Raw genomic sequence first — 25078 nt, 5'->3', positions numbered from 1 at the left:
CCTCACCTTGCACTGCACAGTAACTGGTGTGTTGTACAGGCAAAATCGCTAGCAACAAGTGATTTTTGGTATCTTCTTCCCTGCCTAACGCTCTCCCTACAGAATCAGCAGCAGCAGCAGCTCTCCCTATTCTGAGATCAGCATGAGTAACATGGCGGTCGGCGTGCACACCCTTTTATACCCCCTGTGACGCCCCACAAAGTAAGCCAATCACTTGCATGCCCTTCACAAACGTGGTGGTAACTGCTGCCTATGTCATCACGTTGCCCACGGTGTCCGTTCTTCCTGATTGGCTGAAAAAGGGCGCTAAAGCATCTTTTGAAACGTGACTTTGGCGAGATGGTCACCGACCTCGTGGCTGACTTCACGCTAAGGTCGAGTTTCGTTTCATGAAACCCGACTTTGGTGAAAGTCGGCGACTTTAGAATTTTTTTGACCCGTTTCGCTCAACTTTAGTTGTGAAGTTTAGGCTATAATTTATTATAAGCCCAATGGAGCAGTTGCAGCTCTCCCCTCAATGGACGGTCAGTACAGCTGTAATTCCTCCTCCCACACTCACTGCTGAGAGATGAAAGCTAAAGATGTTTGTAATCACACTCTGCAGTAGATATTGGGCAGAGATCAGGGTTGGGAGCAGGACTATCTATCATTACTATCATAGGAGAAAGATGTTCTTTTGACATTCTAGAGACGTATTCCTTTTTTTCCCTGCTCACTCCCAGATAAAAAATCTCTGGTGATGCCCAGTTGGGCTCTTCATAAATTATAACCTGTATTTCTAAACTCGTATCTCCACAATGGAGATGAGACATTATAAGATAAAAGCTGTGTTGTGCTCAGCTCTGCAGCCGCTATTCCATGATGAATCCGGTTTATCATGGAGAAACTGGTAAAAGATTCTCTGTAAGGAGGAAGCAGATAATTTACCAAAACCTCAGAGAAATTTCTACATTTCCCAAACTCTAATACAAATATGGGACGTCCTGATAAATGCATCAATTACTGGAGGTAACGGGATAAGAAATGTGTAAATGTTTATTTCATGCACAGGTTGATAGAGAATCTTGCATCTTACTTTTTAATGGTTTCTATGGGATTAATGTACAGAATTAGTCATTATTATCAGTGGTTCCTCATATTGTGCAGTCATTCCTTTCTTTTTCCGAGCAGCTCCGTCTTTTTATTCATTCCAGATTTAAACAAAATAATAAAGCATTTAGGGAAAAACACACAACCTAAAAGTCCAGCACTGGAAGCCATCACTGCAAATATCTCCACAGCCACCATGGTCTTCCCCCTGGTGCTCAGATAAGCCGGGATCATGGAAATCCAGACACTGATGAACACCAGCATGCTGAAGGTGATGTACTTTGCCTCATTGAAACTGTCCGGTAATGTCCTCACCAAGAAAGCCAGGACAAAGTTCACAGCTGCCAGGAGCCCCAGATAACCCAACATGGAGTAGAACCAGATATCTGAGCCTTCATTACACTGAATGATGAGAATCCCAGGATAAGACTCAGCGTCCAGATCTTGGAATGGTGGAGAAATAGACAACCAGAAAGCACAGATTACAACCTGAAGGGATGAACACAACAACACTATGGTATAGGGCAGTTTGACATTCAGCCATTTTCTCCAAGTGCTTCCAGGCTTGGTGGACTTAAAAGCAACACAAACCATGACAGTCTTGGCGAGAAGTGAAGAGACGGCTACTGAGAAGAAAAATCCAAAACTGGTTTCACGTAATCTACAAGTTACATCATTGGGTCGTCCAAGGAACAAAAACACAGAGAGAAAGCTGAGAAATATGGAGACCAGGAGGAGGTAACTCAGGTTCCGGTTATTGGCTCTCACAATAGGAGTGTCCCGGTAGGAAATAAATATCCCAAAAGTGAAGCCGGTCACAAGACATCCGAAGACCGAGATACAGGAGAATACAGAAGCCATTGTGTCATTCTGGTAAGAGATGAACTCCACCACTTTAGGCAGACATTGTTCTTTCTTCTCATTTGGCCATTTGTCGTTTTGGCATTTTATGCAGCTCTCGCTGTCTGTAGGAAAATTTCACAATGTGTTACTTTTATTGTGGGAAGAATAACTGTTATCTATCTATTACCGTATTTTTCGGACCATAAGACGCACTTTTTCCCCCAAAATTTTTTGGGAAAGTGGGGGGTGCGTCTTATGGTCGCAATATACTTACTTGCGACCATGGCTGGTGGCTGGTGCTGGTGCCACGGGGCTCTGTGGTGCGGTGGTGGCAGCGGGCTATGCTCCGGTGCAGGGGTAGCGGCTCTCGGGGCTCCGCCGGCATTTCCTCAAAGTCCAGAGGCCCTCGCACATCTGTTGCTGGCTGCTGCCATGTTGCGGTCGCCTCCGGGAACATGGATGCCGAGAAGATGGCCGCCGGTCCGGGGACGGCGCATGCTCAGGTTCAGATCTTGTCCCGAGATCTCGGGATGAGATCTCATTGCCAAGATTTGCATCTCGTCTCCCGAGATCTCGGGACGAGATCTGAACCTGAGCATGCGCTATCCCCGGACCGGCGGCCATCTTCCCGGCATCCATGTTCCCGGAGGCCACCGCAACATGGCAGCAGCCAGCAACAGATGTGCGATGGCCTACGGGCTTTGAGGAAATGCTGGCGGAGCCGCTGCTCCTGCATCGGATCCGCCGCCCCTGCACCGGAGCACATCCCGCCACCACCACCACACCACAGCCCACCTACCCCAGCACAGCCCACATGCCCCAGCACAGCCCAGCTGCCCCAGCACAGCCCAGCTGCTCTAGCACAGCCCAGCTGCCCTAGCACAGCCCAGCTGCCCCAGCACAGCACAGCCCACCTCCCTCAGCACAGCCCAGCTTCCCTAGCGCAGTCCACCTGCCCCAGCACAGCCCAGCGGCCACAGCACAGCCCAGCTGCCCCAGCACTGCCCAGCTACCCCAGCACAGACCACCTCCCCCAGCACAGCCCACCTCCCCCAGCACAGCACAGCCCACCTGCCCCAGCACAACCAAACTGCCTCAGTACAGCCCACCTGCCCCAGCACAGAGCTGCCGCCACCGCGCCAGCCTGGACCACTGAATGACCCCTGTGACCAATCCTCCACCTGTGCCAGATCCCTTCCCTGGTAAGCTGAATTTGGACTAAGATTGACCCCCATTTGACACATTATTTTTTTCCCTATTTTCCTTCTGAAAATTTGGGGTGCGTCTTATGGTCCGGTGCATCTTACAGTCCGAAAAATACGGTATATATCTATCTATCTATTTATTTATCTATTTTAGAAAAAAATAGAGCAGAACACTTTCCAAATAGGTGGGTGCACAGGCCTCCCTGCAAACAATCTGTATACTTGTCAAATATATAAAAATGAAAAATGGTCAGTAGCACTCCAAAAATTATTTCAAGAGTAAGGGGGATCATGCAGGATAAAGGCTCTTGGGAGCCGAAACGTCACCACGCCATGTGGATCCAATAAAGTCCACTTTACTCTTCAAGTAATTTTTGGAAAGCTGCTTCCCATTTTTTGTCTTTATCTATTTATCTATCTATTATATATCAATAATCTATTATCTATCTACTAGATGTGCGATAGCATCGGGAGGGCAGTAACATCTCGATGGGGGCAGCTTTGTGGCGCTGGGGGTGGTGGCCCTCCCAATTCCATGCAGTCACAACCGGCATGTAAGATGGTGTTTTGCAGTTGTGCTGGAGATGGTGTGCGGCGCCACCAGAGGGTGGCTGCACTCAATCTCCAGCACAAGCCGCAGTCTTTCCTGCCGGCTGTGACTGCACAGAGTAGGTGGGCAGGCAGCGGCGGGATCCGGCACGTGTAGTCAGGCAGTGGGTCCTGGCGGGGGTCCTGTGGTGGCATCCCTCTCATTACTCCCCTCTCATTACACCCATTCATTATACCCCCTTTATTACACCCCCTCATTACACCCCTTTCACAGCCTCATGATCGCAGTGGCGGCCTTTATCCGAGCAGCAGCTGGGATCCCAGGGGCGGTTGGAATCGCAGCAGTGGCTTGGATCCGAGCGGCAGCTGGGATCCCAGCAGTGGTTGGGATCACAGCGGTGGCCTGGATCTGAGCGACAGCTGGGATCCCAGCGGCGGTGCTTTCTGGATCACAGCTGCGTACTGTATCCGAGCGGCATCACTTGGTTGTACCAAAATGGCAGTCGGCATAATTCCGGTGTGGTGCAGTGGATTGTGGGATTCGGGGACATCCAGACGGAAGTGGATGACAGACAATTTAAGCCAATTATATATATAGATTAGCTATCTACAGGGTGGGCCATGTATATGGCTACACCTAAATAAAATGGGAATAGTTGGTGATATCAACTTCCTGTTTGTGACACATTAGTATATGGGAGGGGGAAACTTTTCAAGATGGGTGGTGACCATGGCGGCCATTTTGAAGTTGGCCATTTTGGATCCAACTTTATAAATGACCCACTCAGGTCTATCCCTATAAATGGCCCACCCTGTATTATCTATTATCTTTTGCATGATCTTGGATATTTACTGGGACTGTTCTATATGTTCTTGTCTGCTGGTGGCTCAGTAAACTATAGCTGCACAGTTTTACCCTCGCCCTGTGTTATCTGAGGAGTATTCTGCCCATGAGAAGGAGTGTGGGCATTAGGTGGGATGAGCCCTGGTCCATGCAGCCTTTATAAAGACCCCTCAGCCAGCGGACGAGAGCGCCCACTGACCCTCAAGTCTCCACATCTACTTTAAGAAAAGTTGTCCCCAAATGCTTTTACCCCTGTAAAGTAGAGCTCATCTTCCTCGGGTCCAGCACAAACCGCTGAGCTTTGTGTTTGGCTGCAGTGATGCCGGGGTCCTAAGTAGTAACGTTGGGCTGGTTTCACATTAGCGTTTTTGCGCAGCGCATCATGTGCATCCGTGCACATGCGCCATGCGCACCTATGCTTAACATGGTGTGCACATGGTCCTGCGTTTGCATGCATTCGGCTGCGTTTTCGTGCGCATGCGTTTTTTTCAGGCGTGTGTCTAGATACACCAGACGCAACCTGTTGCATTTTTGGGTCCATCCAACGGCGTTAAAAAAAAGCATGAGTTCGCTTGCGCATGGAATGCATCAAAAACACACATTACAGTCTATAGGAACGCAGGCGTGTGCATGGACATGCGTAAGCCTTCGTTTCTGTGAGCATGCGTTTTAAGAGTAAAAACATGTCTACACACTGGAGAATGAATGCAAATAAGAAACGCAAACGCATGCAAAAATGCATGATGCATTTTTGCATGCACTTCTATTGTGCATGATGCGCTGCACAAAAAAACACTAATGTGAAATTTGCCTTATCTGTGTTTTATCGCTGTGGCCAAAAAATGTCTATCTTACTGAACAAGCTGTTTAATTTCAATGTCTGTGATCTGTGGTGTAGTAACCACTGTGTCTGCTAGGGGGCGCTGTGTGGAGGTCCCTGGAGAAAGGATGAATGGCAGAGTGTTGAGTGGCCGTTATGTATCTCAAAGTGGGCGGCTTTGAGATGGAGACTTGTGTATGTGTGATCAGCAAGGACATTGCTGAGGTGCTGCGCTACTAAGTGAGGGAGAAGTCTCCAGGTAACTAGAGAGTAGGGGGGGCCTGGTTACCTACAAACCCACCCAGGGGGTGTGTTTAAAGCACGGTTGTAAAGAGTGAGAAAATGCCTGAAGGACCTGTGATGAGGTCGTAGTCACGTGACCCGGTGGGCGTGGCTATAGACCATATAATGTGGCCAGGGTAGGTCACATGTGGTGAATGCAGGGACCTGGTTGGTCCAGAGCGGAAGGTCCCGTGCGTAGGACTGTCTCCTGCCTAACAGCCGGTGTGTGGCTGTGTGTAATGGCTGCAGAGCCTGAAAGTTCCCTGGAGTGATATGGACGCCTGCAGCCTGAGTGACGGAACCATGTGGAGACCCTGACGTGGGTGAGAGATGAGGCTGAGAGAGAATGTATGCTGGACATTGAGCACCCTGGGTGAACACTGGGATTACAGGGGGAAGCCATGCTGGACGCTCTGCTGTTTATGTGAAGTTTTGGTGATTGCTCCTGTCGGTTTATGCTGCATAATAAACCACATGGACTGCGATGTTTGATGGAAAACCCGGCCGGATGTGTTTTGTTCGCTGCCAAGCGAGAATTCCCCAAGTAAATGACAGCGCCGCCTCACAGATCCCAGGACCTTATTGTGGGGGTGTGAAGGGTTGTGGGCTCTAAAAAAAGGTTTTGTCCGTCTGTGTATTTTGTCCAGAAAAATAAGGAGACGGCGACCCGGCATGGAGAAAACACACGAGATTTCATGCTTCTACTGAGAGAGATGTGACCGGCGATTTACTCCATCCAATAAAACTTATCTGTATCCAACATTGAGGGAAAGAAAGATATTAGGCGGATTCACAGACAGAAAGATAGATAATAGATACATTATCTATTACAGTTTTATCTTCTAGTGTTTCTTAAAGCCAGAAAGTTGCCATTGGAATTGACGTTTTGTTCCGTGTCTGTGATCGGCTGTTTCCCTTCAAAATTAAACAACTGAATGATCGTCCTCCAAGGCCGGAGATTCCATATTGTTTGCCAGGGGTTGTATAATGTATCACACATCTAATACCTGTAATCCTCTCCTGTGTGATACTGTCTGCTGAGCCGTGTATCTAATCCTCTCCTGTGTGATACTGTCTGCTGAGCTGTGTATCTAATCATCCCCTGTGTGATACTGACTGCTGAGCTGTGTATCTAATCCTCTCCTGTGTGATACTGACTGCTGAGCTGTGTATCTAATCCTCTCCTGTGTGATACTGTCTGCTGAGCTGTGTATCTAATCCTCTCCTGTGTGATACTGACTGCTGAGCTGTGTATCTAATCCTCTCCTGTGTGATACTGTCTGCTGAGCCGTGTATCTAATCCTCTCCTGTGTGATACTGTCTGCTGAGCTGTGTATCTAATCATCCCCTGTGTGATACTGACTGCTGAGCTGTGTATCTAATCCTCTCCTGTGTGATACTGACTGCTGAGCTGTGTATCTAATCCTCTCCTGTGTGATACTGACTGCTGAGCTGTGTATCTAATCCTCTCCTGTGTGATACTGACTGCTGAGCTGTGTATCTAATCCTCTCCTGTGTGATACTGTCTGCTGAGCCGTGTATCTAATCCTCTCCTGTGTGATACTGTCTGCTGAGCTGTGTATCTAATCATCCCCTGTGTGATACTGACTGCTGAGCTGTGTATCTAATCCTCTCCTGTGTGATACTGACTGCTGAGCTGTGTATCTAATCCTCTCCTGTGTGATACTGTCTGCTGAGCCGTGTATCTAATCCTCTCCTGTGTGATACTGACTGCTGAGCTGTGTATCTAATCCTCTCCTGTGTGATACTGACTGCTGAGCTGTGTATCTAATCCTCTCCTGTGTGATACTGACTGCTGAGCTGTGTATCTAATCCTCTCCTGTGTGATACTGACTGCTGAGCTGTGTATCTAATCCTCTCCTGTGTGATACTGACAGCTGAGCCGTGTATCTAATCCTCTCCTGTGTGATACCGATTGCTGAGCTGTGTATCTAATCCTCTCCTGTGTGATACTGACTGCTGAGCCGTGTATCTAATCCTATCCTGTGTGATACTGACTGCTGAGCCGTGTATCTAATCCTCTCCTGTGTGATACTGTCTGCTGAGCCGTGTATCTAATCCTCTCCTGTGTGATACTGTCTGCTGAGCCGTGTATCTAATCCTCTCCTGTGTGATACCGACTGCTGAGCCGTGTATCTAATCCTCTCCTGTGTGATACTGAATGCAGCAACATCAAGAATGTGAGTATTCTAACCAAATGCCTGCCTGTCCTTTTAAAAAAATGTATTCTCTACTAATGTATTTATTCTTTTATTGCAGTATGTCTTCTGGATCGGAGTACACACCGTCCCGGGGTGAAGTGGCCCAAGCAGAGTGTGAAGTGAGTATCTTCCTGCCCTACATTTTGGGTAAGTATTGGCTGTTCATCTGCACATGTGGCAAATTACTATTTTTTTTTTTTTTTTTTTTTTTTTTTTCAGACATCGGGCATGGTTTCAGAGGACGAAGTGCAGGAACAGCCAAGTGCCGGCGGTGAGACAGCCTGTAAGTATAGACTGACTTTTTGTCCGTTTTTTTTTTTTTTTTTTCCCCCTGCCTATTTTTCTGTCCTGTTTTTCATCTTCAATCTTTCTTCTTTTCTGTATCTTTTTCATTTACAAATCTTTCCAAGATTGTTTTTTCCTCTTCGCCACAACAGCACCCACTGAGAGAGGGGATCCGCCCCCGGAACAGGAAACCTACAGAGAGATAAATGGGGCGGTCCCCCTCGCTCCCTCAGTTTGGTTTCCTGTTCCTGGAAAGGAACCCGCAGAAGAGGATGCCTGATCTGGTAGCCGCCTGCGTGCAGAATATGAGCAGCAGGGGCCCCAGGACCGGAGGCAGCGTCGGGCGGAGAGGTGTATTTCCCCCCCCCCCAGAGCTGGTGTAATGCAGGTGAGGCTGGAGGCGACAGTGGTGCCAAAGCTCACTGGGGGCATGGCTATACAACCCCCCCACCCAGGGGGGGAAAACCCATTACTAACGCCATCTGGGCATACTGAGGCCGCGCGCCCCCCCCTGAGTGGCAGAAGGGCTTGAGCGTGTGTGCTGAGCGGTGCCGCTGGGAGTCATACCTGCGGCAGGAGAAGGACCCCGTGCGTGGAGGGGGGGCGCAGACGCGCGGTGTCGCCGGCCGCATCACTATTTGCGGTGACCCAGCGCTCCAGGAGAGGCAACACGGAAGTGGAGGAGGACTTCCGGGATCAGGCTGAAGGCAGAGACCGCGGGAAAACGCCCGCGCATGCGCAGTAGGGGGAGAAAGGGGGAAAAAAAAAAAAAAAAATGGGACGAAGAGGGGAAAAAAAAAAAAAAAAAGAGAAGGAGGAGCAGCTATGGCAAAGGCTTTAAAAGCAAGCCCCAGACACAGCGCTAGTGCGCAGTCATGTCGTCCTTGGATGACCCAGCTTCGCTCCCATTAGGTCAGCTAGTGGTATCCCCACTTGGCAGTAGACAGAGCAGTGCTACAAGGAGAACCAATAGCACCAGAAAAAGTGGCAGCTCTAGGAAGGAATCCAGTGGACCTTCCAGGCAAGATGAGCCGTTAGAGAAGAAACGTAAGGAAAAGAAGTTGTCCCATGCCTCGCCTCAGCCTGGGTCTCGGACACCGCAGCCGGTAGTTGCTGACGAAATTCACGGGTGAGTGTTTTTTTTGGTCAGGATAGATAATTGATAGCCTTCTCTTTCTGGTCCATACCCCCTTTTAGGCTAAAAGAACAGAGAAGGCGAAACATAGAGAGTGTGCCTTATGTTCGCAGCCCCTCCCGGATGGCCACCCAAAGAGATTATGCCAATCATGTATTGAGGAGGCCTTACAGGAGGAATCCTCATGAAAGAAGGAGGATATCCGGGCAATGATAAGAGAGGAACTACGGGCCTTAGGCGGTTCCAGTAGTCTAGGGGGTCACTCCTCCGTGAGAGAAATATGTTCGCCTAAAGGAGGAGTCTCGCTGGCGTCAAAGTCGCCGTCAGATACCGGAGAACTAGATTCCGATAAGTCCCAGGAATACCTTTCCTCAGAGGACGAGGATCAGACGTGTTTCCCCACAGACAGTGTCAGTAATCTTGTGAAGTCTGTCCGAAATACCATGGGGTTGCCAGAGAGTAAGGACCCCAAGACCCCTCAGGACATAATGTTTGCGGGTATTTCCCGTAAAAAGGTCCGAGCATTCCCAGTGGTCCCAGCTGTAAAAGACCTAGTTAAGAGGGAATGGGAGAAACAAGGTCAGAGAACCTTCCTCCCCTTAACGTCAAAGCGTAAGTATCCCTTTGACGATGAGGAGTTAACAGCCTGGTCGAGAGCCCCCAAGGTGGATGCGGCAGTGGCCTCTACCTCCCGTAGATCCTCCTTGCCGGTAGAGGATTCGGGAACTTTGGCTGATTCTTCGGATCGTAAGACCGATACATTCCTCAAAAGATCTTGGGAAGCTTGTACGGCAGCCTTTAAGCCCGCAATAGCAGCCACGTGTACGGCAAGATCAATGTTGGTGTGGCTGAACGACTTGGAGGACAATATTAAGAATGGAGTAGCTAGGAGTAGACTTCTTTCCTCTATACCCCTCATTAAGGGAGCAGCGGCCTTCCTCTCCGACTCCTCCGCGGACTCTCTCCGGTTGTCGGCTAGAGCAGCAGGACTGACCAATGCAGGCAGGCGGGCCTTATGGTTGAAGGGGTGGAAAGGAGACACACAAACAAAAACTAGACTGTGTGCTATACCCTGCCAGGGTAAGTACCTGTTTGGTACGGAACTGGATGAGATTTTGACAAAAGCGGGGGAGAGGAAGAAGGGGTTCCCTAACCCGTATGTTCCGTTCAACAGGAGGGCCTAGAGGAAGCCGCCGTTCGGTAAAAAGAAGGACTTTAGACCCCAGGACCACTGGGGAAATAAGGACCCCAAGCAAAGAGGCAACCTATTCGGGAAACGTCCCTTCAGGGGAGACAGATCCCGATAAAACCGTTACACCGGTAGGTGGCAGGCTATTAAGATTCAGCCGCCAATGGATGAAGGTGACATCAAACCCGTGGGCCCTAAATATTGTATCATCAGGCCTAAAATTAGAATTCGTTAGGTATCCACCGAACTCCTTCTTATTGACTTCTATGAAGTCCCGATCACAGCAGGAAGCACTGGAGATGGAGATTGCGGTACTGCTAACTAAACAGGTCTTAGTAAAGGTCCCAGACAACGAAATAGGGATGGGCTTTTATTCTCCTCTATTTTTAGTCCCAAAACCAGATGGCTCTTACAGGACTATAATAAATTTAAAGAAACTTAATACCTTCCTTAGACTAAGGTCGTTTAAAATGGAGTCGATTAATTCTGCAATAAAGCTTTTGTTTCCCAGGTGTTATATGGCAGTCTTGGACCTAAAGGACGCCTACTACCATCTCCCCATATATCGAGAGCACCAGAGGTTCCTGCGGGTAGCAGTCTGGTTCAGAGGTCGGATTCAGCATTTCCAGTTTGCGGCAATGCCATTCGGGCTATCCATGGCTCCTGGGGTATTTACCAAATTAATGCTGGAAGTAATGTCGTATGTAAGGCTGAATGACACCCTAGTTGTCCCTTACTTAGACGACCTACTCATAGTGGGGAATTCTGTTACACAGTGTGAAGCAAGAATAGCTAGGATTATCTCATCCCTACAAACACTGGGTTGGCTAATTAACTGGGAGAAGTCCAGACTAGAGCCAGTGACCTGTCAAAGGTTTTTGGGCCTGCAAGTGGACTCCGTAACTGAGGAGTGCTTTCTGCCAAACGCCAAAGTAATGGCCATAATCGATAAAGTACAGAATACTACAGGAGGACCCGTAATATCATTGAGACAGGGCATGTCCTTGCTGGGGTCTCTGATATTGTGCATTCCAGCGGTGCAATGGGCTCAGTTCCACTCCAGAGAACTACAGTGGGCTATTCTGCAGGAGACAGACTGCAGGGGCGGCTGGAAGGGAAGATGTCCCTATCGCCCGAGGTGGTTGAATCCCTAAAATGGTGGTTAATTCCTTCCAATCTATCGAAGGGAGTACAGTGGTGGGTGACTCCCTCCAAGATACTCACCACGGATGCCAGCCCCTTAGGTTGGGGAGCCCACCTAGAGGAGCACATGGTACAAGGCTGGTGGCGTGAGAATGAAATAGAGGCCTCCTCTAATGTAAAGGAGCTAACAGCGATTTTTTTTTTTTTTTTTTTTTTTTTTTTTTTTTTTTTTTTTTTTTTTTACGCGATATCCTACTTTCTCCCGCAGTTAAGAGGCGCCCACGTAAAGATCCAGACAGACAATACCACCGCAGTGGCCTATATAAACCGGCAAGGAGGCACGCGGTCAATGCCACTGATGTCTATCGCGGGAAAGATTCTGGAGATGGCCGAGGTCCATCTTCTCTCCTTGTCAGCGCTCCATATAAGAGGAGTGGACAACTCCCGAGCAGACTATCTCAGTCGCCAGGCCCTATACCAGGGAGAGTGGGTCCTCAGCAGAGATGTCTTCGAAATGATAGCGTCAGAATGGGGCAGACCGGAGATAGACCTATTCGCAACCAGAGCCAACAGGCGCGTAAAAAGGTTTGCTTCTCTCTACAGGTCGGACAACCCAGACATTCTAGATGCCCTCCAAGCACCCTGGGCATTCAAACTAGCCTATGCCTTCCCTCCAATGGTGCTACTACCAACAGTCAGGAAAATAAGACAGGAGAGGGCGAGGGTCATCTTGATAGCCCCATTTTGGCCAAAAAGACCGTGGTTTTCATGGCTGAGAGCCATGGCGGTAACCGACCCGTGGATCCTGCCGCTGCACCAGAATCTTCTCTCGCAGGGACCCTGCTACCATCCAGAGGCCAAAGCCCTGCACCTTGCGGCCTGGAATTTGAAAGGGAGCTACTGAGGCAGAAGGGTTTCTCAAAGAACCTAATCAATACCCTGCTACAAAGCAGGAAGGAGTCCACGACAAAAATATATGCTAAGGTGTGGAGGAAGTTCCTGGCCTTTCACCCAACAAAACTAGCTGGTGAAGTACCCATTACGGCCATTCTAGAGTTTCTACAAAAAGGCCGAGAACTGAGACTCTCAGTAAACACGCTTAAGGTCCACGTGTCAGCCCTAGGAGCCCTGTTTAACTATAACGTGGCAGCAAATAGATGGGTGACTCGGTTTATCTCGGCTTGTCAACGAGCAGAACCGGTGCATGTGCCTTGGCTACCAGCGTGGAACCTTACTCTAGTTTTGGATGCCTTCACTCAGGCACCATTTGAGCCCATAAGCTCAGCATCAGTAAAGTCCCTCTCATTGAAAACGGCTATGCTGGTGGCCTTAGTATCGGCCAGGAGAGTGAGTGATCTTCATGCTCTGTCAGTAGACCCACCGTTCCTGTTAACAACACGAGACAGTCTCATTTTAAAGACGGACCCGTCCTACCTGCCCAAACGGGCAACTAAATTTCATAGGTCTCAAGAGATATGCCTACCTTCATTCTATGAGAACCCGTCAACACAGGATGAGGAGAAATATCACACCTTAGATGTGAAAAGAGCCGTGCTAGCCTATCTAGATAGGACCAGTCCCTGGAGGCAGAGTAGGTCTCTTTTTGTCTCATTCCAGGGCAGCAGGAAGGGGTCTGCAGTTACATCAGGCACAATATCCAGATGGATTAGAGATGCGATCACAATGGCGTATCTGACAGAAGGAGAAGACCCTCCACTGGGGATTAAGGCGCACTCCACTAGAGCCATATCATCCTCCTGGGCCAAGAGGGCGAACGTCCCAATTGAACAAATATGTAAGGATGCAACCTGGTCTTCTCCATCTACCTTTTATAGTCACTATAGACTAGATTTGTCCTCTACCGAGGATCTAACTTTTGGTAGGTCAGTCCTTAACACGGTGTGCCCGCCCAAGTGATTATCTCTGGAAATCTCTCAGTGGGTGCTGTCGTGGCGAAGAGGAAAAACCGGATTACTTACCGGTAATACTCTTTTGTATAGAGTCCACGACAGCACCCGCTCACTTCCCTCCAGTAAGAATTTTTCACACATGGGTCTCCTTGGTGGTGGAGATTGTGATTTAAGTTAGATATGTGATTAAACTTAGTAAACCTAAAACTACATAGGGGTAAGATAGATGAATTGCCCAAATAAATTGACTAAAACATGTATGGCGGTTCCTCTGTTGTTCTCGGTAACACAAACTGAGGGAGCGAGGGGGACCGCCCCATTTATCTCTCTGTAGGTTTCCTGTTCCAGGGGCGGATCCCCTCTCTCAGTGGGTGCTGTCGTGGACTCTACAAAAGAGTATTACCGGTAAGTAATCCGGTTTTTTCTTTTTTTAAATAGGTTCCTTAATGGAATGAAGACATCGTTCTGGACGAGGCCCTGATCCACCTGGTCCAGGAGCGTGTCCCGTTGTGGGACAGCTGTGACCAGCAGCATGCGGAAAAGGTGGTGACCCAGCAGCTATGGAATGAGGTGGCCGCAGTGCTGATGGAAGGCTTGTACAACGCTTCTCAATGGGGGAAAAAAGGAGTTTAGTAAGTATTTCAATGCTTTGTGATGCCCCAGACTATTGTCCGTGATGACACAGGTGTGTGTCATGCTAGATATATTCCAGCATGGTACACAATTGTGTTATCATGGTCAATAGTGAGTGTAGTTTTTATTGTATTGCTCTGTGATGCCACATTGACTTTTGGCCATGTTCACACAGGTGTGTGATGATAGAGATTTTGCCATCAGTGCATTGCATAATTTTTTTTCTTTGTTATTCCCACAGTGAACAAAGTCAGAACCCGTTGGCGCTCGACGAAGGACCGCTTCAACAGGGATGTTCTTGATGAGGGCCAGGTTCGCAGTGGTTCAGCGGCAAGGACCAGAAGAAAATACCGCTATTATCGGGAGTTGGCATTCCTAAGACCGGTCCTTGCCACCAGAGAGTAAGTATTTTGTTGTATTGTATTGTTTTTACTCTGTGCTTTTCTATTCCACAGCACTTGGTGCTTTTAAATGCATGATACTAATGTTTTTTCTTTTCCTTTCACAGCACCTGGAGCAGCACCCTGCAACCTGTCCCTGGAGCGGTTCTTCATCGAAAGACCTCGGACCTGTCCCAGCTATCCGACAGCCAGGAAGCTGCTTGCAGGTCGGCAACACAGACAACTGGAGACCATGAAGCTGGTATGTCAGGTCTTCCCCTGTCCTAGGTCTCTGTCACTGGTTTTTCAGGCACTTCCTGACAGCGGCAGAAAGCCTTGGACTGGAATGTCATGCCCGAGTTCATGCACTTGAGCACAGCCTTTCAGAACAGCCTCAAGGCGCTGTCAGACAGTGTGGAAAGCGGTTTTGCCCTCATGGAACACGGTTTTAACCACATGGACCACCACTTCCCCTCTGTCGACAGTCGCCTTGACCGTCTGGAGGCCGACCTCAACAGACCAGCGCACCAATTTTTCAGCAAAATTGAATGGCCATGGCGGAACACCTTAGTCCTGATCAACAGCTGAATGTGATGCAGGCCTGCAACACTGCTTACTTCCAGGCTGTGCAGCAGAGTCAGTACGTGCAGCAGTCAGTAGTGTCATTTCCAACTGTGCCACCACTGGCTAGCTTCACCACATTATCGACTTCTGCTGCATACCACTGCAGGGCCACCTGCATTCCAAGCCAAGCCGGACACCATTACACCACCCCAAATCCAAGTGCTGCTGGACACTCCCACGCAACCACCATGGTAATCGCTGCTCCTGTCTGGAGCACCGCCACCGGTCCACCTTCTTGGAGCACCGCCACCGGTCCACCTTCTTGGAGCACCGCCACCGGTCCACCTTCTTGGAGCACCGCCACCGGTCCACCTTCTTGGAGCACCGCCACCGATCCACCTTCTTGGAGCACCGCCACCAATCCTCCTGCTAGGAGCACCGCCACCGCTCCTCCTTCTAGGAGTACCGCCACCACTTCTTCTAGGAGCACCGCCAGCGCTCCTCCTGCTAGGAGTGCCACCACCGAGCATTAGCAGCAGAAGTGTGATCCCCATTCCATTTTTTTGTGGAAAGCCACCCAAGTTCCACCAGGTCCAGCATGTCACCAAAGTCAAAGCGTGCCAAGAGGTCCAAGCAGGAGACTCCCGGATACAGAAAAAAAAACTTTGTCTGTCCCTCCCCCCCCTCTCCTCTTAATGTGTCTCACCCTGCCTCCAGTTCCATCCCTGAGCTCCCTTCCCTCAATACTTTCGTCGAAACCTTCCCCTAGAACCCCTTCCTCGCCTTCCAGCCATTCTTTGCCTCTCCACACCCTCAAAGTGTCACCATCTTCCCCAAACGTTGTTCCCAATAAACCTTTTTTTTTTTCATTTTCCAAAAAAATGTTAAATTCTGGTTTACCATAATACTGTTTGGTTATTGTGCCTTTCTCCACCTATACACACTGCACCGTACACTTTGCATTTTTGCCACCATATAGCTCCATTACTGACACATGTTTTGTGTCATTCCTGGAGATATGTGTAGTCAAAAACACAAATATATGGCATGTATTTTCACCACCTTTAGTGTCTGCAAATATTGCACAGACTGAATAGAGGGTGGTGTTGATTGCAAGGCTTATCTATCATTACAATGCCAGGTATTATAAAAAGTTAATTGAGGATGGTGTGTTTTTACCATCATCATTTCACTATTTGTGACACAAGGCCAGGGGATTCTAGATATACCTTGTAATTAGTCACATCCTTTATTCAGTATGCGGTGTATAAACTGAGATGATGGGGAAAATACACGTCATATGTACAATACCCTGGCCTTGTATCATAACTATATATCACACCTGGGCAGGTGAATACACATATGAGTTAACCTGCAGCGTCACTTCAGTCTGCATTATCTATTTCACGCAGACTGGAGCGATGCTGCAGTTTAACTCATATGTGTATTCACCTGCCCATGTGTGATAACATTCTGAAGTCAGGATATGTTATTTTGGGCATCCTCACTTCAGCATGACACCAGGCCTGGGGATTGTAGAAGTTGTATAAACTTTATTATCTCTCCAGTCTGCGTTCATACTCAAGCCACAGTGGTGATCCTACAAATAATATTTATAGTCACATGGTCAGGTGTCATAAAGAGTGAAGGATGCTAGAGCATCCCCAAATCACTATTTGTAACATCAGGCCAGGTGACACAAATATTAGTTGTATTATCTCCACCGTCGCTGCAAATTAAACACAAACTGTAGAGATGATAAAGGTCATACAAATTGTGTGTATGTAGAGTCACCTGGTCAGGAGTACTAGTAAATTCATGATATACAAAACACAGCATCATGAATTCACTGGTACACCTGGGCAGGTGATTATTGTATTGGAGTGTATAAAAGCAGTGCACTCGGTACAGGTATCAAAACAGGTTTTTTATTAACATACACACAAGAAAACATTTTTACACCATTCGATCTTGCCATTCCACCCATCTTACATCTGAGATAAAGTAGGCCACAATTTGGTCCTTCATTTGGCCAACTTCAACGGATGACCTGAGAGGGTGCTGAGTGAATTCAGGCAATGAGTTTGGAGCTGTATCATCGAATTCAAAGTTAGGGTGCTCTTTAGCCATCGCAAAATTATGAAGAACCCGACACGCCTTCACCACCTCATACACTGTTTCCAGTTTCAGATTATTTGCTGTGGTGAGAATGCGCCATCTGGAGACAAGAATACCAAAGGCACACTCTACAGTTCTTCGGACCCTGGTCAGTCTGTAATTAAAGATTTTTTTGTTGTGGTCCAAGTCCAGCCTGGAGTTGGGTTTCAGCATGTTTTGGCACATTTGAAAGGCCTCATCCCCAACCATTACAAATGGCTGTGGCAGACCTTCGGTGTGGGTAAGAGGCTGTGGCATGTGGAAATTGAAATGGTTCCCATAAAACCTCCGGCCCATGTCAGAGTTTTTAAAAGCCTGGGAGTCATTCCCACGGCCAAATGCCCCAATGTCCACTGCAACAAACATACAGTCTGCATCCGCAATGGCCATGAGTACTGTAGAAAAGTACTTTTTGTACTTGTAGTACTCTGATCCACGTCTTTTGGGTTTGATTATCCGGATGTGTTTCCCATCCACCCAGTAGCATAACTACCAGAGGGGGCGGTCGCCCCGGGCCCCGCACTCTGAGGGGGCCCAGCCAGATTTACACTTAACTGTATCTGCAGCAGAGAGGGAGAATCGATCATCTCCCTGCTCTGCCCCTATGTTCTCTTCTATGCAGCAGGACCTGTGATGAGGTCACAGGAAGGGAGGAGTTGAGGTCACATGGTCAGGGGCCTCACTGTATGCACTATGCAGGACTCTGCTGTGCTGGTTGTCATGGCGTCCTGGGATTGGAGCAGTAGCGTAGCTCTAATCTCTTCTGGGTGCACAGGACCTGTGATGAGGTCACAGGAGGGGAGGAGTAAGGGGTCACATGATCAGGGGCCTCTCAGTGTATGCAGGACTCTGCTGTGCTGGATCTCATGGTGCTGGATGAAGGGAAGTTTCTGTGTGGGTTCTGGAGGGGTTGACAGGGTGCATGTAGCAGAGCTGTGTGTGTACGAGGTGCATGGAGCGGAGCCGCGTGTGTACGAGTTACGGAGTGGAGCCGCGTGTGTACGGAGCTGAGCCACGTGTGTATGAGGTGCATGGAGCGGAGTCGCATGTGTGCGAGGTGTATGGAGCAGAGCCGCATGTATACAAGGTTTACAGAGTGAAGCCATGTGTGTACTGAGTGGAGCCGTGTGTGTACGAGGCATACAAAGTGGAACCGTGTGTGTATGAGGTGTGTGGAGCTATGCGTGTACAAGGTGTCTGGTGGGGAGCATTCATACCTCCCAACCGTCTCGATTTTTCTGTCGGGAGCTTAATTTTCCCGTGGACACATGAGTACATGGCAGAGCCCCGAGGAGCACTTTAAAATTTGAACATGATGTTCCACCGAAAGTGACGTGCTGGAAGCTGACCGGAAATGAGGTAATTTCGGGAGGAGATTGTGGTGGAATCATGGAGGCACCTCTGGGAATGCATCAGATTCATCACCGTCTCCTCCGACAGCGGGATCGTCTTGCACTCTGGGATGTCGGCCATGTGAGCGGATCATGATATGTCCTGCACTGGGAGGCTCAGGTGGGCACTACAATGGGAGCTGGGCTGCTATAGTATCTTTATAGAATCTTTCTTTCTTTCTGTGTGTTCTTTCTCTCGCTGTGTTCTTTCTCTCTCTGTTTCTTTCTCTCTCTGTTCTTTCTTTCTTTCCCCTCTTCCTTTCTCTCTCTCTGTTCTTTCGCTCTGTTCTTTCTTTCCCTTCTTTCTTTCACTCTAATCTTTATTTCTCTCTCTCTGTTCTTTCTTTCTCTCTCTGTTCTTTCTCTCTCTCTCTCTGTTCTTTCTTTCCTCTCTTTCTCTGTTCTTTTTCTCTAATCTTTCTTCCTCCTTCTAATCTTTCTTCCTCCTAATATTTTTCTTTCTTTCTCCTTCTAATCTTTCTGTTCTTTCTTTCTCTATAATGTAGCCCCCTTCATATGGTATAATACAGTGCCCCCAAAAAATATAATGTAGCCCCTTCAGAATATAATGCAGCCTCCCTCATAGAGTAGCATGCTGCCCTCCCTTATATGGGGTAATATGCTGCCCTCCATTATATGGGGTATCATGCTGCCCACTTCTCATAAGGGGTATTATACTACCGCACTCCTACGAGGTATCATGCTGCCCCCCCTCATACGGGGTATATCATGCTGCCCGCTCATACAGGTATTATGCTGCCCCCCCATATGGGGTATCATAATCATGCAACCAGGACTCACTATATAAATTAAAAAAAAAAAAAAACTATACTCACCTCTCCTCCTCGCTCCCATGCTGATTTTGGCGGCGGCTCTGCTCTGATAGCAGGAGCTGCGCTTCAGTCAGACCGGCACACAGAGGGGACGCGATGACGTGACGTCATCGTGCGCCCGCTGTGTCAGAGGAAGAGGTTAATGATGGGAGAGGGAGCATCATGTGATGCTCTCTCTTCCTTTATTGTGGCCTGCACTGACACCACAATAATGGAATATATATGTTTCGCCCCCCCTGAACCAAAACCCTAGCTACACCTCTGCATCCACCACTCCCAAACAGTTGGGGAAATTGCAGACTGTCCAGAATTTTTCAGCTATTTCAATCCACTTTTCCGCGGTGGGCAGGGGCATAAATTCTGGACAGAGAACGTCCCACAAAACCCGGCAGGTGTCCGCAACTATTGCCGACAAGGTGGTTATTCCAATCCGGTACTGGAAGTGGAGTGAAGAGAGGCTCTCTCCAGTAGCCAGGAATCTGTGAAACTGAGAAAGACAAAAATTAATATTTATGTATATGGTTTTTTAAAATAATAAAAAAAATAGTACATGGCATAACAATAATTCTGCAGGCTTTTGTTTACTACATGCCATAAAAATAATTCTGCAGGCTTTGGAATAGTACATGGCAGAACAAAGAAAATTATGCAGGCATTGGTTTTTCAATATTACCTACCGTAATGTGACCAGGAGCCGTTCCTCAGGAGGAATCGCACGACGGAGCTGTGTGTCCTGTCTCCGGATGGATTCTTGAACACGAGCAAGCAAATCCCTGAAGCTTTCTTGGGACATTCGGGTATAGTCAGTAAATTTCTCCAGGTTTGCTTGGAGCTCGCCGTAGAGGGTGTGGTACGCTCCATGGCTCTCCCGGAGTTCAATAATCGGATGTATCCACAAATGCCCCCGCTGCCGTCTTCGCTGTCTCTCTCTCCCTTTGTCCCTTTGTTGCTGGCAAGCAAATGCAAAAGCATGAGCCAGCGCGATGTCCAGATCCAAGTTGAAGTGAAAACTCTTCCAGATCCATGTTGACAAAGGAAAAAGCAAGCAAATCTGAAGAATTCAGCTGTAAACAGGGTATATATAAAGAATTCCCATGACACACGCCCACTGGTGTCCCAATGGTGGAGTCTGTTTCAAGAATTTTGCAAGGATTTTCATCCTGTGAAATGCGACACCTAGACAACGCATGCGCATAAAAAACGCAAATGCATGCAAAAACGCATGCAAACGCTGTGTATTTTTGTTGCCATGCGCACACTGATGCTTAAAAAAATCACTGCGTTGACATGCGTTTGCAAGCATTTTTTCATAGCGTTTCAAGTGCGCAAAAAATGCTGCGCAAAATGGCGCAAATGTGAAACTAGCCTTACTGTGCAGATTTATTAGGCAACTTAATAAAAAACAAATATATACCCATCTCACGTGTTTATTTTCACCAGGTAAACCAATATAACACAAAATTTAGAAATAAACATTTCTGACATTCAAAAACAAAAAAATCTGTGACCAATATAGCCACCTTTCTTTACGATGACACTCACCTTCCTTCCATCCATAGATTCTGTCAGTTGCTTGATGTGTTTATGATCAACATTGCGTGCAGCAGCCACCACAGCCTCCCAGACACTATTCCGAGAGGTGTACTGTTTTCCCTCCCTGTAGATCTCACATTTTATGAGGGACCACAGGTTCTCTATGGGGTTTAGATTAGGTGAACAAGTGGGCCATGTCATTATTTTTTCTTCTTTTAGACCTTTACTGGCCAGCCACGCTGTGGCGTATTTGGATGCATGTGATGGAGCATTGTCCTGCATGAAAATCATGTTTTTCTTGAAAGATACCGACTTGTTCCTGCACCACTGCTTGAAGAAGGTGTCTTCCAGAAACTGGCAGTAGGTTTGGAGATGAGCTTCCCTCCATCATCAACCCGAAAAGGTCCCACAAGTTCATCTTTGATGATACCAGCCCATACCAGTACCCCACCTCCACCCTGCTGGTCACTGAGTCAGAATGGAGCTCTCTGCCCTTTACTGATCCAGCCTCAGGCCCATCCATCTGGCCCCTCAAGAGTCACTCTCATTTCATCAGTCCATAAAACCTTAGAAAAATCAGTCTTAAGATATTTCTTGGCCCAGTCTTGCCGTTTTATCTTATGTTTCTTGTTCAAAGGTGGTCATTTTCCAGTCTTCCTTACCTTGGCCATGTATATGAGTATGCCACACCTTGTGCTTTTTGACACTCCAGTAACATTGCAGCTCTGAAATATGGCAAAACTGGTGGCAAATGGCATCTTGGCAGCTTCACGCTTGATTTTCCTCAATTCATGGGCAGTTATTTTGCGCCTTTTTTATATCAACACTCTTCTTGCGACCCTGTTGGATATTTGCCATGAAATGCTTGATTGTTCAGTGATCACGCTTCAAAAGTTTGGCAATTTCAAGACTGCTGCATCCCTCTGCAAGACATCGCACAATTTTTGACTTTTCAGAGTCCATCAAATCTGTCTTCTGACCCATTTTGCCAAAGGAAAGGAAGTTACCTAACAAACACACCTTATACACTCACTGGCCACTTTATTAGGTACACCTGTCCAACTGTGTGTTAAGACTTAATTTCTAATCAGCCAATCACATGGCGGCAACTCAGTGCATTTAGGCATGTAGACATGGTCAAGACAATCTCCTGCAGTTCAAACCGAACATCAGTATGGGGAAGAAAGGTGATTTGAGTGCCTTTGAACGTGGCATGATTGTTGGTGCCAGAAGGGCTGGTCTGAGTATTTCAGAAACTGCTGATCTACTGGGATTTTCACGCACAACCATCTCTAGGGTTTACAGAGAATGGTCCGAAAAAGAAAAAAAATCCAGTGAGCGGCAGTTCTGTGGCCGGAAATGCCTTGTTGATGCCAGAGGTCAGAGGAGAATGGGCAGACTGGTTCGAGCTGATAGAAAGGCAACAGTGACTCAAATTGCCACCCGTTACAACCAAGGTAGGCAGAAGAGCATCTCTGAACGCACAGTGCGTCGAACTTTGAGGCAGATGGGCTACAGCAGCAGAAGACCACACTGGGTACCACTCCTCTCAGCTAAGAACAGGAAACTGAGGCTACAATTTGCACAAGCTCATCGAAATTGGACAGTAGAAGATTGGAAAAACGTTGCCTGGTCTGATGAGTCTCGATTTCTGCTGCGACATTCGGATGGTAGGGTCAGAATTTGGCGTAAACAACATGAAAGCATGGATCCATCCTGCCTTGTATCAACGGTTCAGGCTGGTGGTGGTGGTGTCATGGTGTGGGGAATTTTTTCTTGGCACTCTTTGGGCCCCTTGGTACCAATTGAGCATCGTTGCAACGCCACAGCCTACCTGAGTATTGTTGCTGACCATGTCCATCCCTTTATGACCACAATGTACCCAACATCTGATGGCTACTTTCAGCAGGATAATGCGCCATGTCATAAAGCTCGAATCATCTCAGATTGGTTTCTTGAACATGACAATGAGTTCACTGTACTCAAATGGCCTCCTCAGTCACCAGATCTCAATCCAATAGAGCATCTTTGGGATGTGGTGGAACGGGAGATTCGCATCAGGGATGTGCAGCCGACAAATCTGCGCCAACTGTGTGATGCCATCATGTCAATATGGTCCAAAATCTCGGAGGAATGCTTCAAGCACCTTGTTGAATCTCTGCCACGAAGAATTGAGGCAGTTCTGAAGGCAAAAGGGGGTCCAACCCGTTACTAGCATGGTGTACCTAATAAAGTGGCCAGTGAGTGTATAATAATAATAATAATAAATTTTATTTTTATAGCGCCGACATATTCCGCAGCACTTTACATTTCAGAGGGGATTTATACAGACAATAGACATTACAGCATAACAATAATCACATACAGTAGATTATAACAAATACCAAGAGGAATGAGGGCCCTGCTCGCAAGCTTACAGTCTATGAGGAAAAAAGGGAGACACGAAAGGTGGGTGGTAACAGTTGACCTGATTGTATGGACCAGCCATAATGTTAAGTGTGTGACAGTACAGACACAGAGGGCTAATGGATGCATAAAGCATGTGGGAACATGATGCAGGAAATCTGGTTATGGTAAAACTTTTGGCTGTGCCACACAGGGATAGATTAGGTTAATGTGGTGAGGCGATAGGCCAGTCTGAAAAAATGTGTTTTCAGGGCACGCTTAAAATTGTGGGGATTGGGGACTAATCGTATTGACCTGGGAAGTGCATTCCAAAGAATTGGCGCGGCACGTGTAAAGTCTTGGAGACGGGAGTGGGAGGTTCTGACTATTGAGGATACTAACCTCAGGTCATCAGCAGAACGGAGGGCACGGGTAGGGTGGTATACTGAAACAAGGGAGGAGATGTAGGGTGGTGCTGAGCCATGGAGGGCTTTGTGGGTGAGGGTAATAAGTTTATACTGAATTCTGGAGTGGATGGGTAGCCAGTGTAATGACTGGCACAAGGTAGAGGCATCGGTGTAACGATTGGTGAGGAATATGATCCTGGCTGCAGCATTCAAGACAGATTGGAGAGGGGAGAGTTTGGTAAGAGGGAGACTGATTAGAAGAGAGTTACAATAGTCAAGACGAGAATGAATAAGAGAAACAGTAAGAGTTTTTGCAGAGTCAAAAGTAAGAAAAGGTCGAATTCTAGAAATGTTTTTGAGGTGCAGATGACAAGAGCGAGCCAGTAATCGAATGTGGGGGGCAAAGGAAAGCTCGGAATCAAGTATGACCCCAAGACAGCGGGCCTGTTGCTGGGGAGTAATAGTGGAGCCACCCACAGAAATAGCAATGTCGGGTATAGGTACATTAGTAGAGGGAGGAAACACCAGGAGTTCAGTTTTTGACAGGTTCAGTTTCAGATATAGTGAGGACATGATATTAGACACAGCGTTTAGACAATCGCCAGTGTTTTCTAGAAAGGCTGGCGTGATGTCAGGAGAAGAAGCGTATAATTGGGTGTCATCAGCATAGAGATGGTACTGGAACCCAAATCTACTGATTGTTTGACCAATAGGGGCAGTGTACAAGGAGAAGAGGAGGGGGCCTAGAACCGTTCCTTGGGGGACCCCAACAGTAAGGGGAAGGTGAGAGGAGGAGGAACCGGCAAAAGATACAGTAAAGGAGCGGTCAGAGAGATAGGAGGAGAACCAGGAGAGAACGGTGTCCTTGAGGCCAATGGAACGGAGCATAGTGAGGAGGAGCTGATGATCCACAGTGTCGAATGCTGCAGAGAGATCCAAGAGAATTAGCATGGAGTAATGACCATTTGATTTAGCTGTTAGCAGATCATTAGAGACTTTAGTGAGGGCAGTTTCAGTGGAGTGTAAAGAGCGGAAACCGGATTGGAGAGGGTCGAGAACAGAGTTTTCTGAGAGATAGCGGATAAGACGGGAGTGGACCAGGCGTTCCAGGAGTTTAGAGATGAAGGGAAGATTAGAGACAGGTCTATAGTTAGCGGCACAGTTTTGGTCGAGGGATGGTTTTTTAAGTAGTGGATGTATGATGGCATGCTTAAATGAGGAGGGAAAAATACCAGAAGAGAGAGAGAGGTTAAATATTTTAGTTAGGTGAGGGGTGACA

The 25078-nt window shown here is 47.8% G+C and overlaps 2 protein-coding genes across 2 annotated transcripts in view; one reads left to right on the top strand and one right to left on the bottom strand.

The window, feature by feature from the left end:
- Nucleotides 1-1146: 1146 nt before the first annotated feature.
- The window catches only part of LOC141058893 (vomeronasal type-2 receptor 26-like), a 48197-nt gene continuing 24265 nt past the window's right edge, over nucleotides 1147-25078 (bottom strand). The window contains exon 3 of the mRNA XM_073555096.1: nucleotides 1147-2054. Coding sequence (XP_073411197.1) covers nucleotides 1147-2054 — 908 coding nt within the window. The remainder of the gene's footprint in view (nucleotides 2055-25078) is intronic.
- On the top strand, nucleotides 8207-14574 carry LOC141058885 (uncharacterized). The gene is made up of 2 exons (XM_073555091.1): nucleotides 8207-14148; nucleotides 14391-14574. The coding sequence occupies exon 1, from the start codon at nucleotides 12135-12137 to the stop codon at nucleotides 13521-13523; it is 1389 nt and encodes a 462-aa protein (XP_073411192.1). The 5' UTR covers nucleotides 8207-12134; the 3' UTR covers nucleotides 13524-14148; nucleotides 14391-14574.

The sequence above is a fragment of the Dendrobates tinctorius genome, unplaced genomic scaffold (assembly GCF_039654945.1).
Source record: "Dendrobates tinctorius isolate UK_male_01 unplaced genomic scaffold, ASM3965494v1 ptg000216l, whole genome shotgun sequence".
Classification (NCBI taxonomy): Eukaryota; Metazoa; Chordata; class Amphibia; order Anura; family Dendrobatidae; genus Dendrobates; species Dendrobates tinctorius.
Note: the sequence above shows the minus strand (reverse complement) of the source record. Positions and strands in the feature narration are given on the sequence as shown.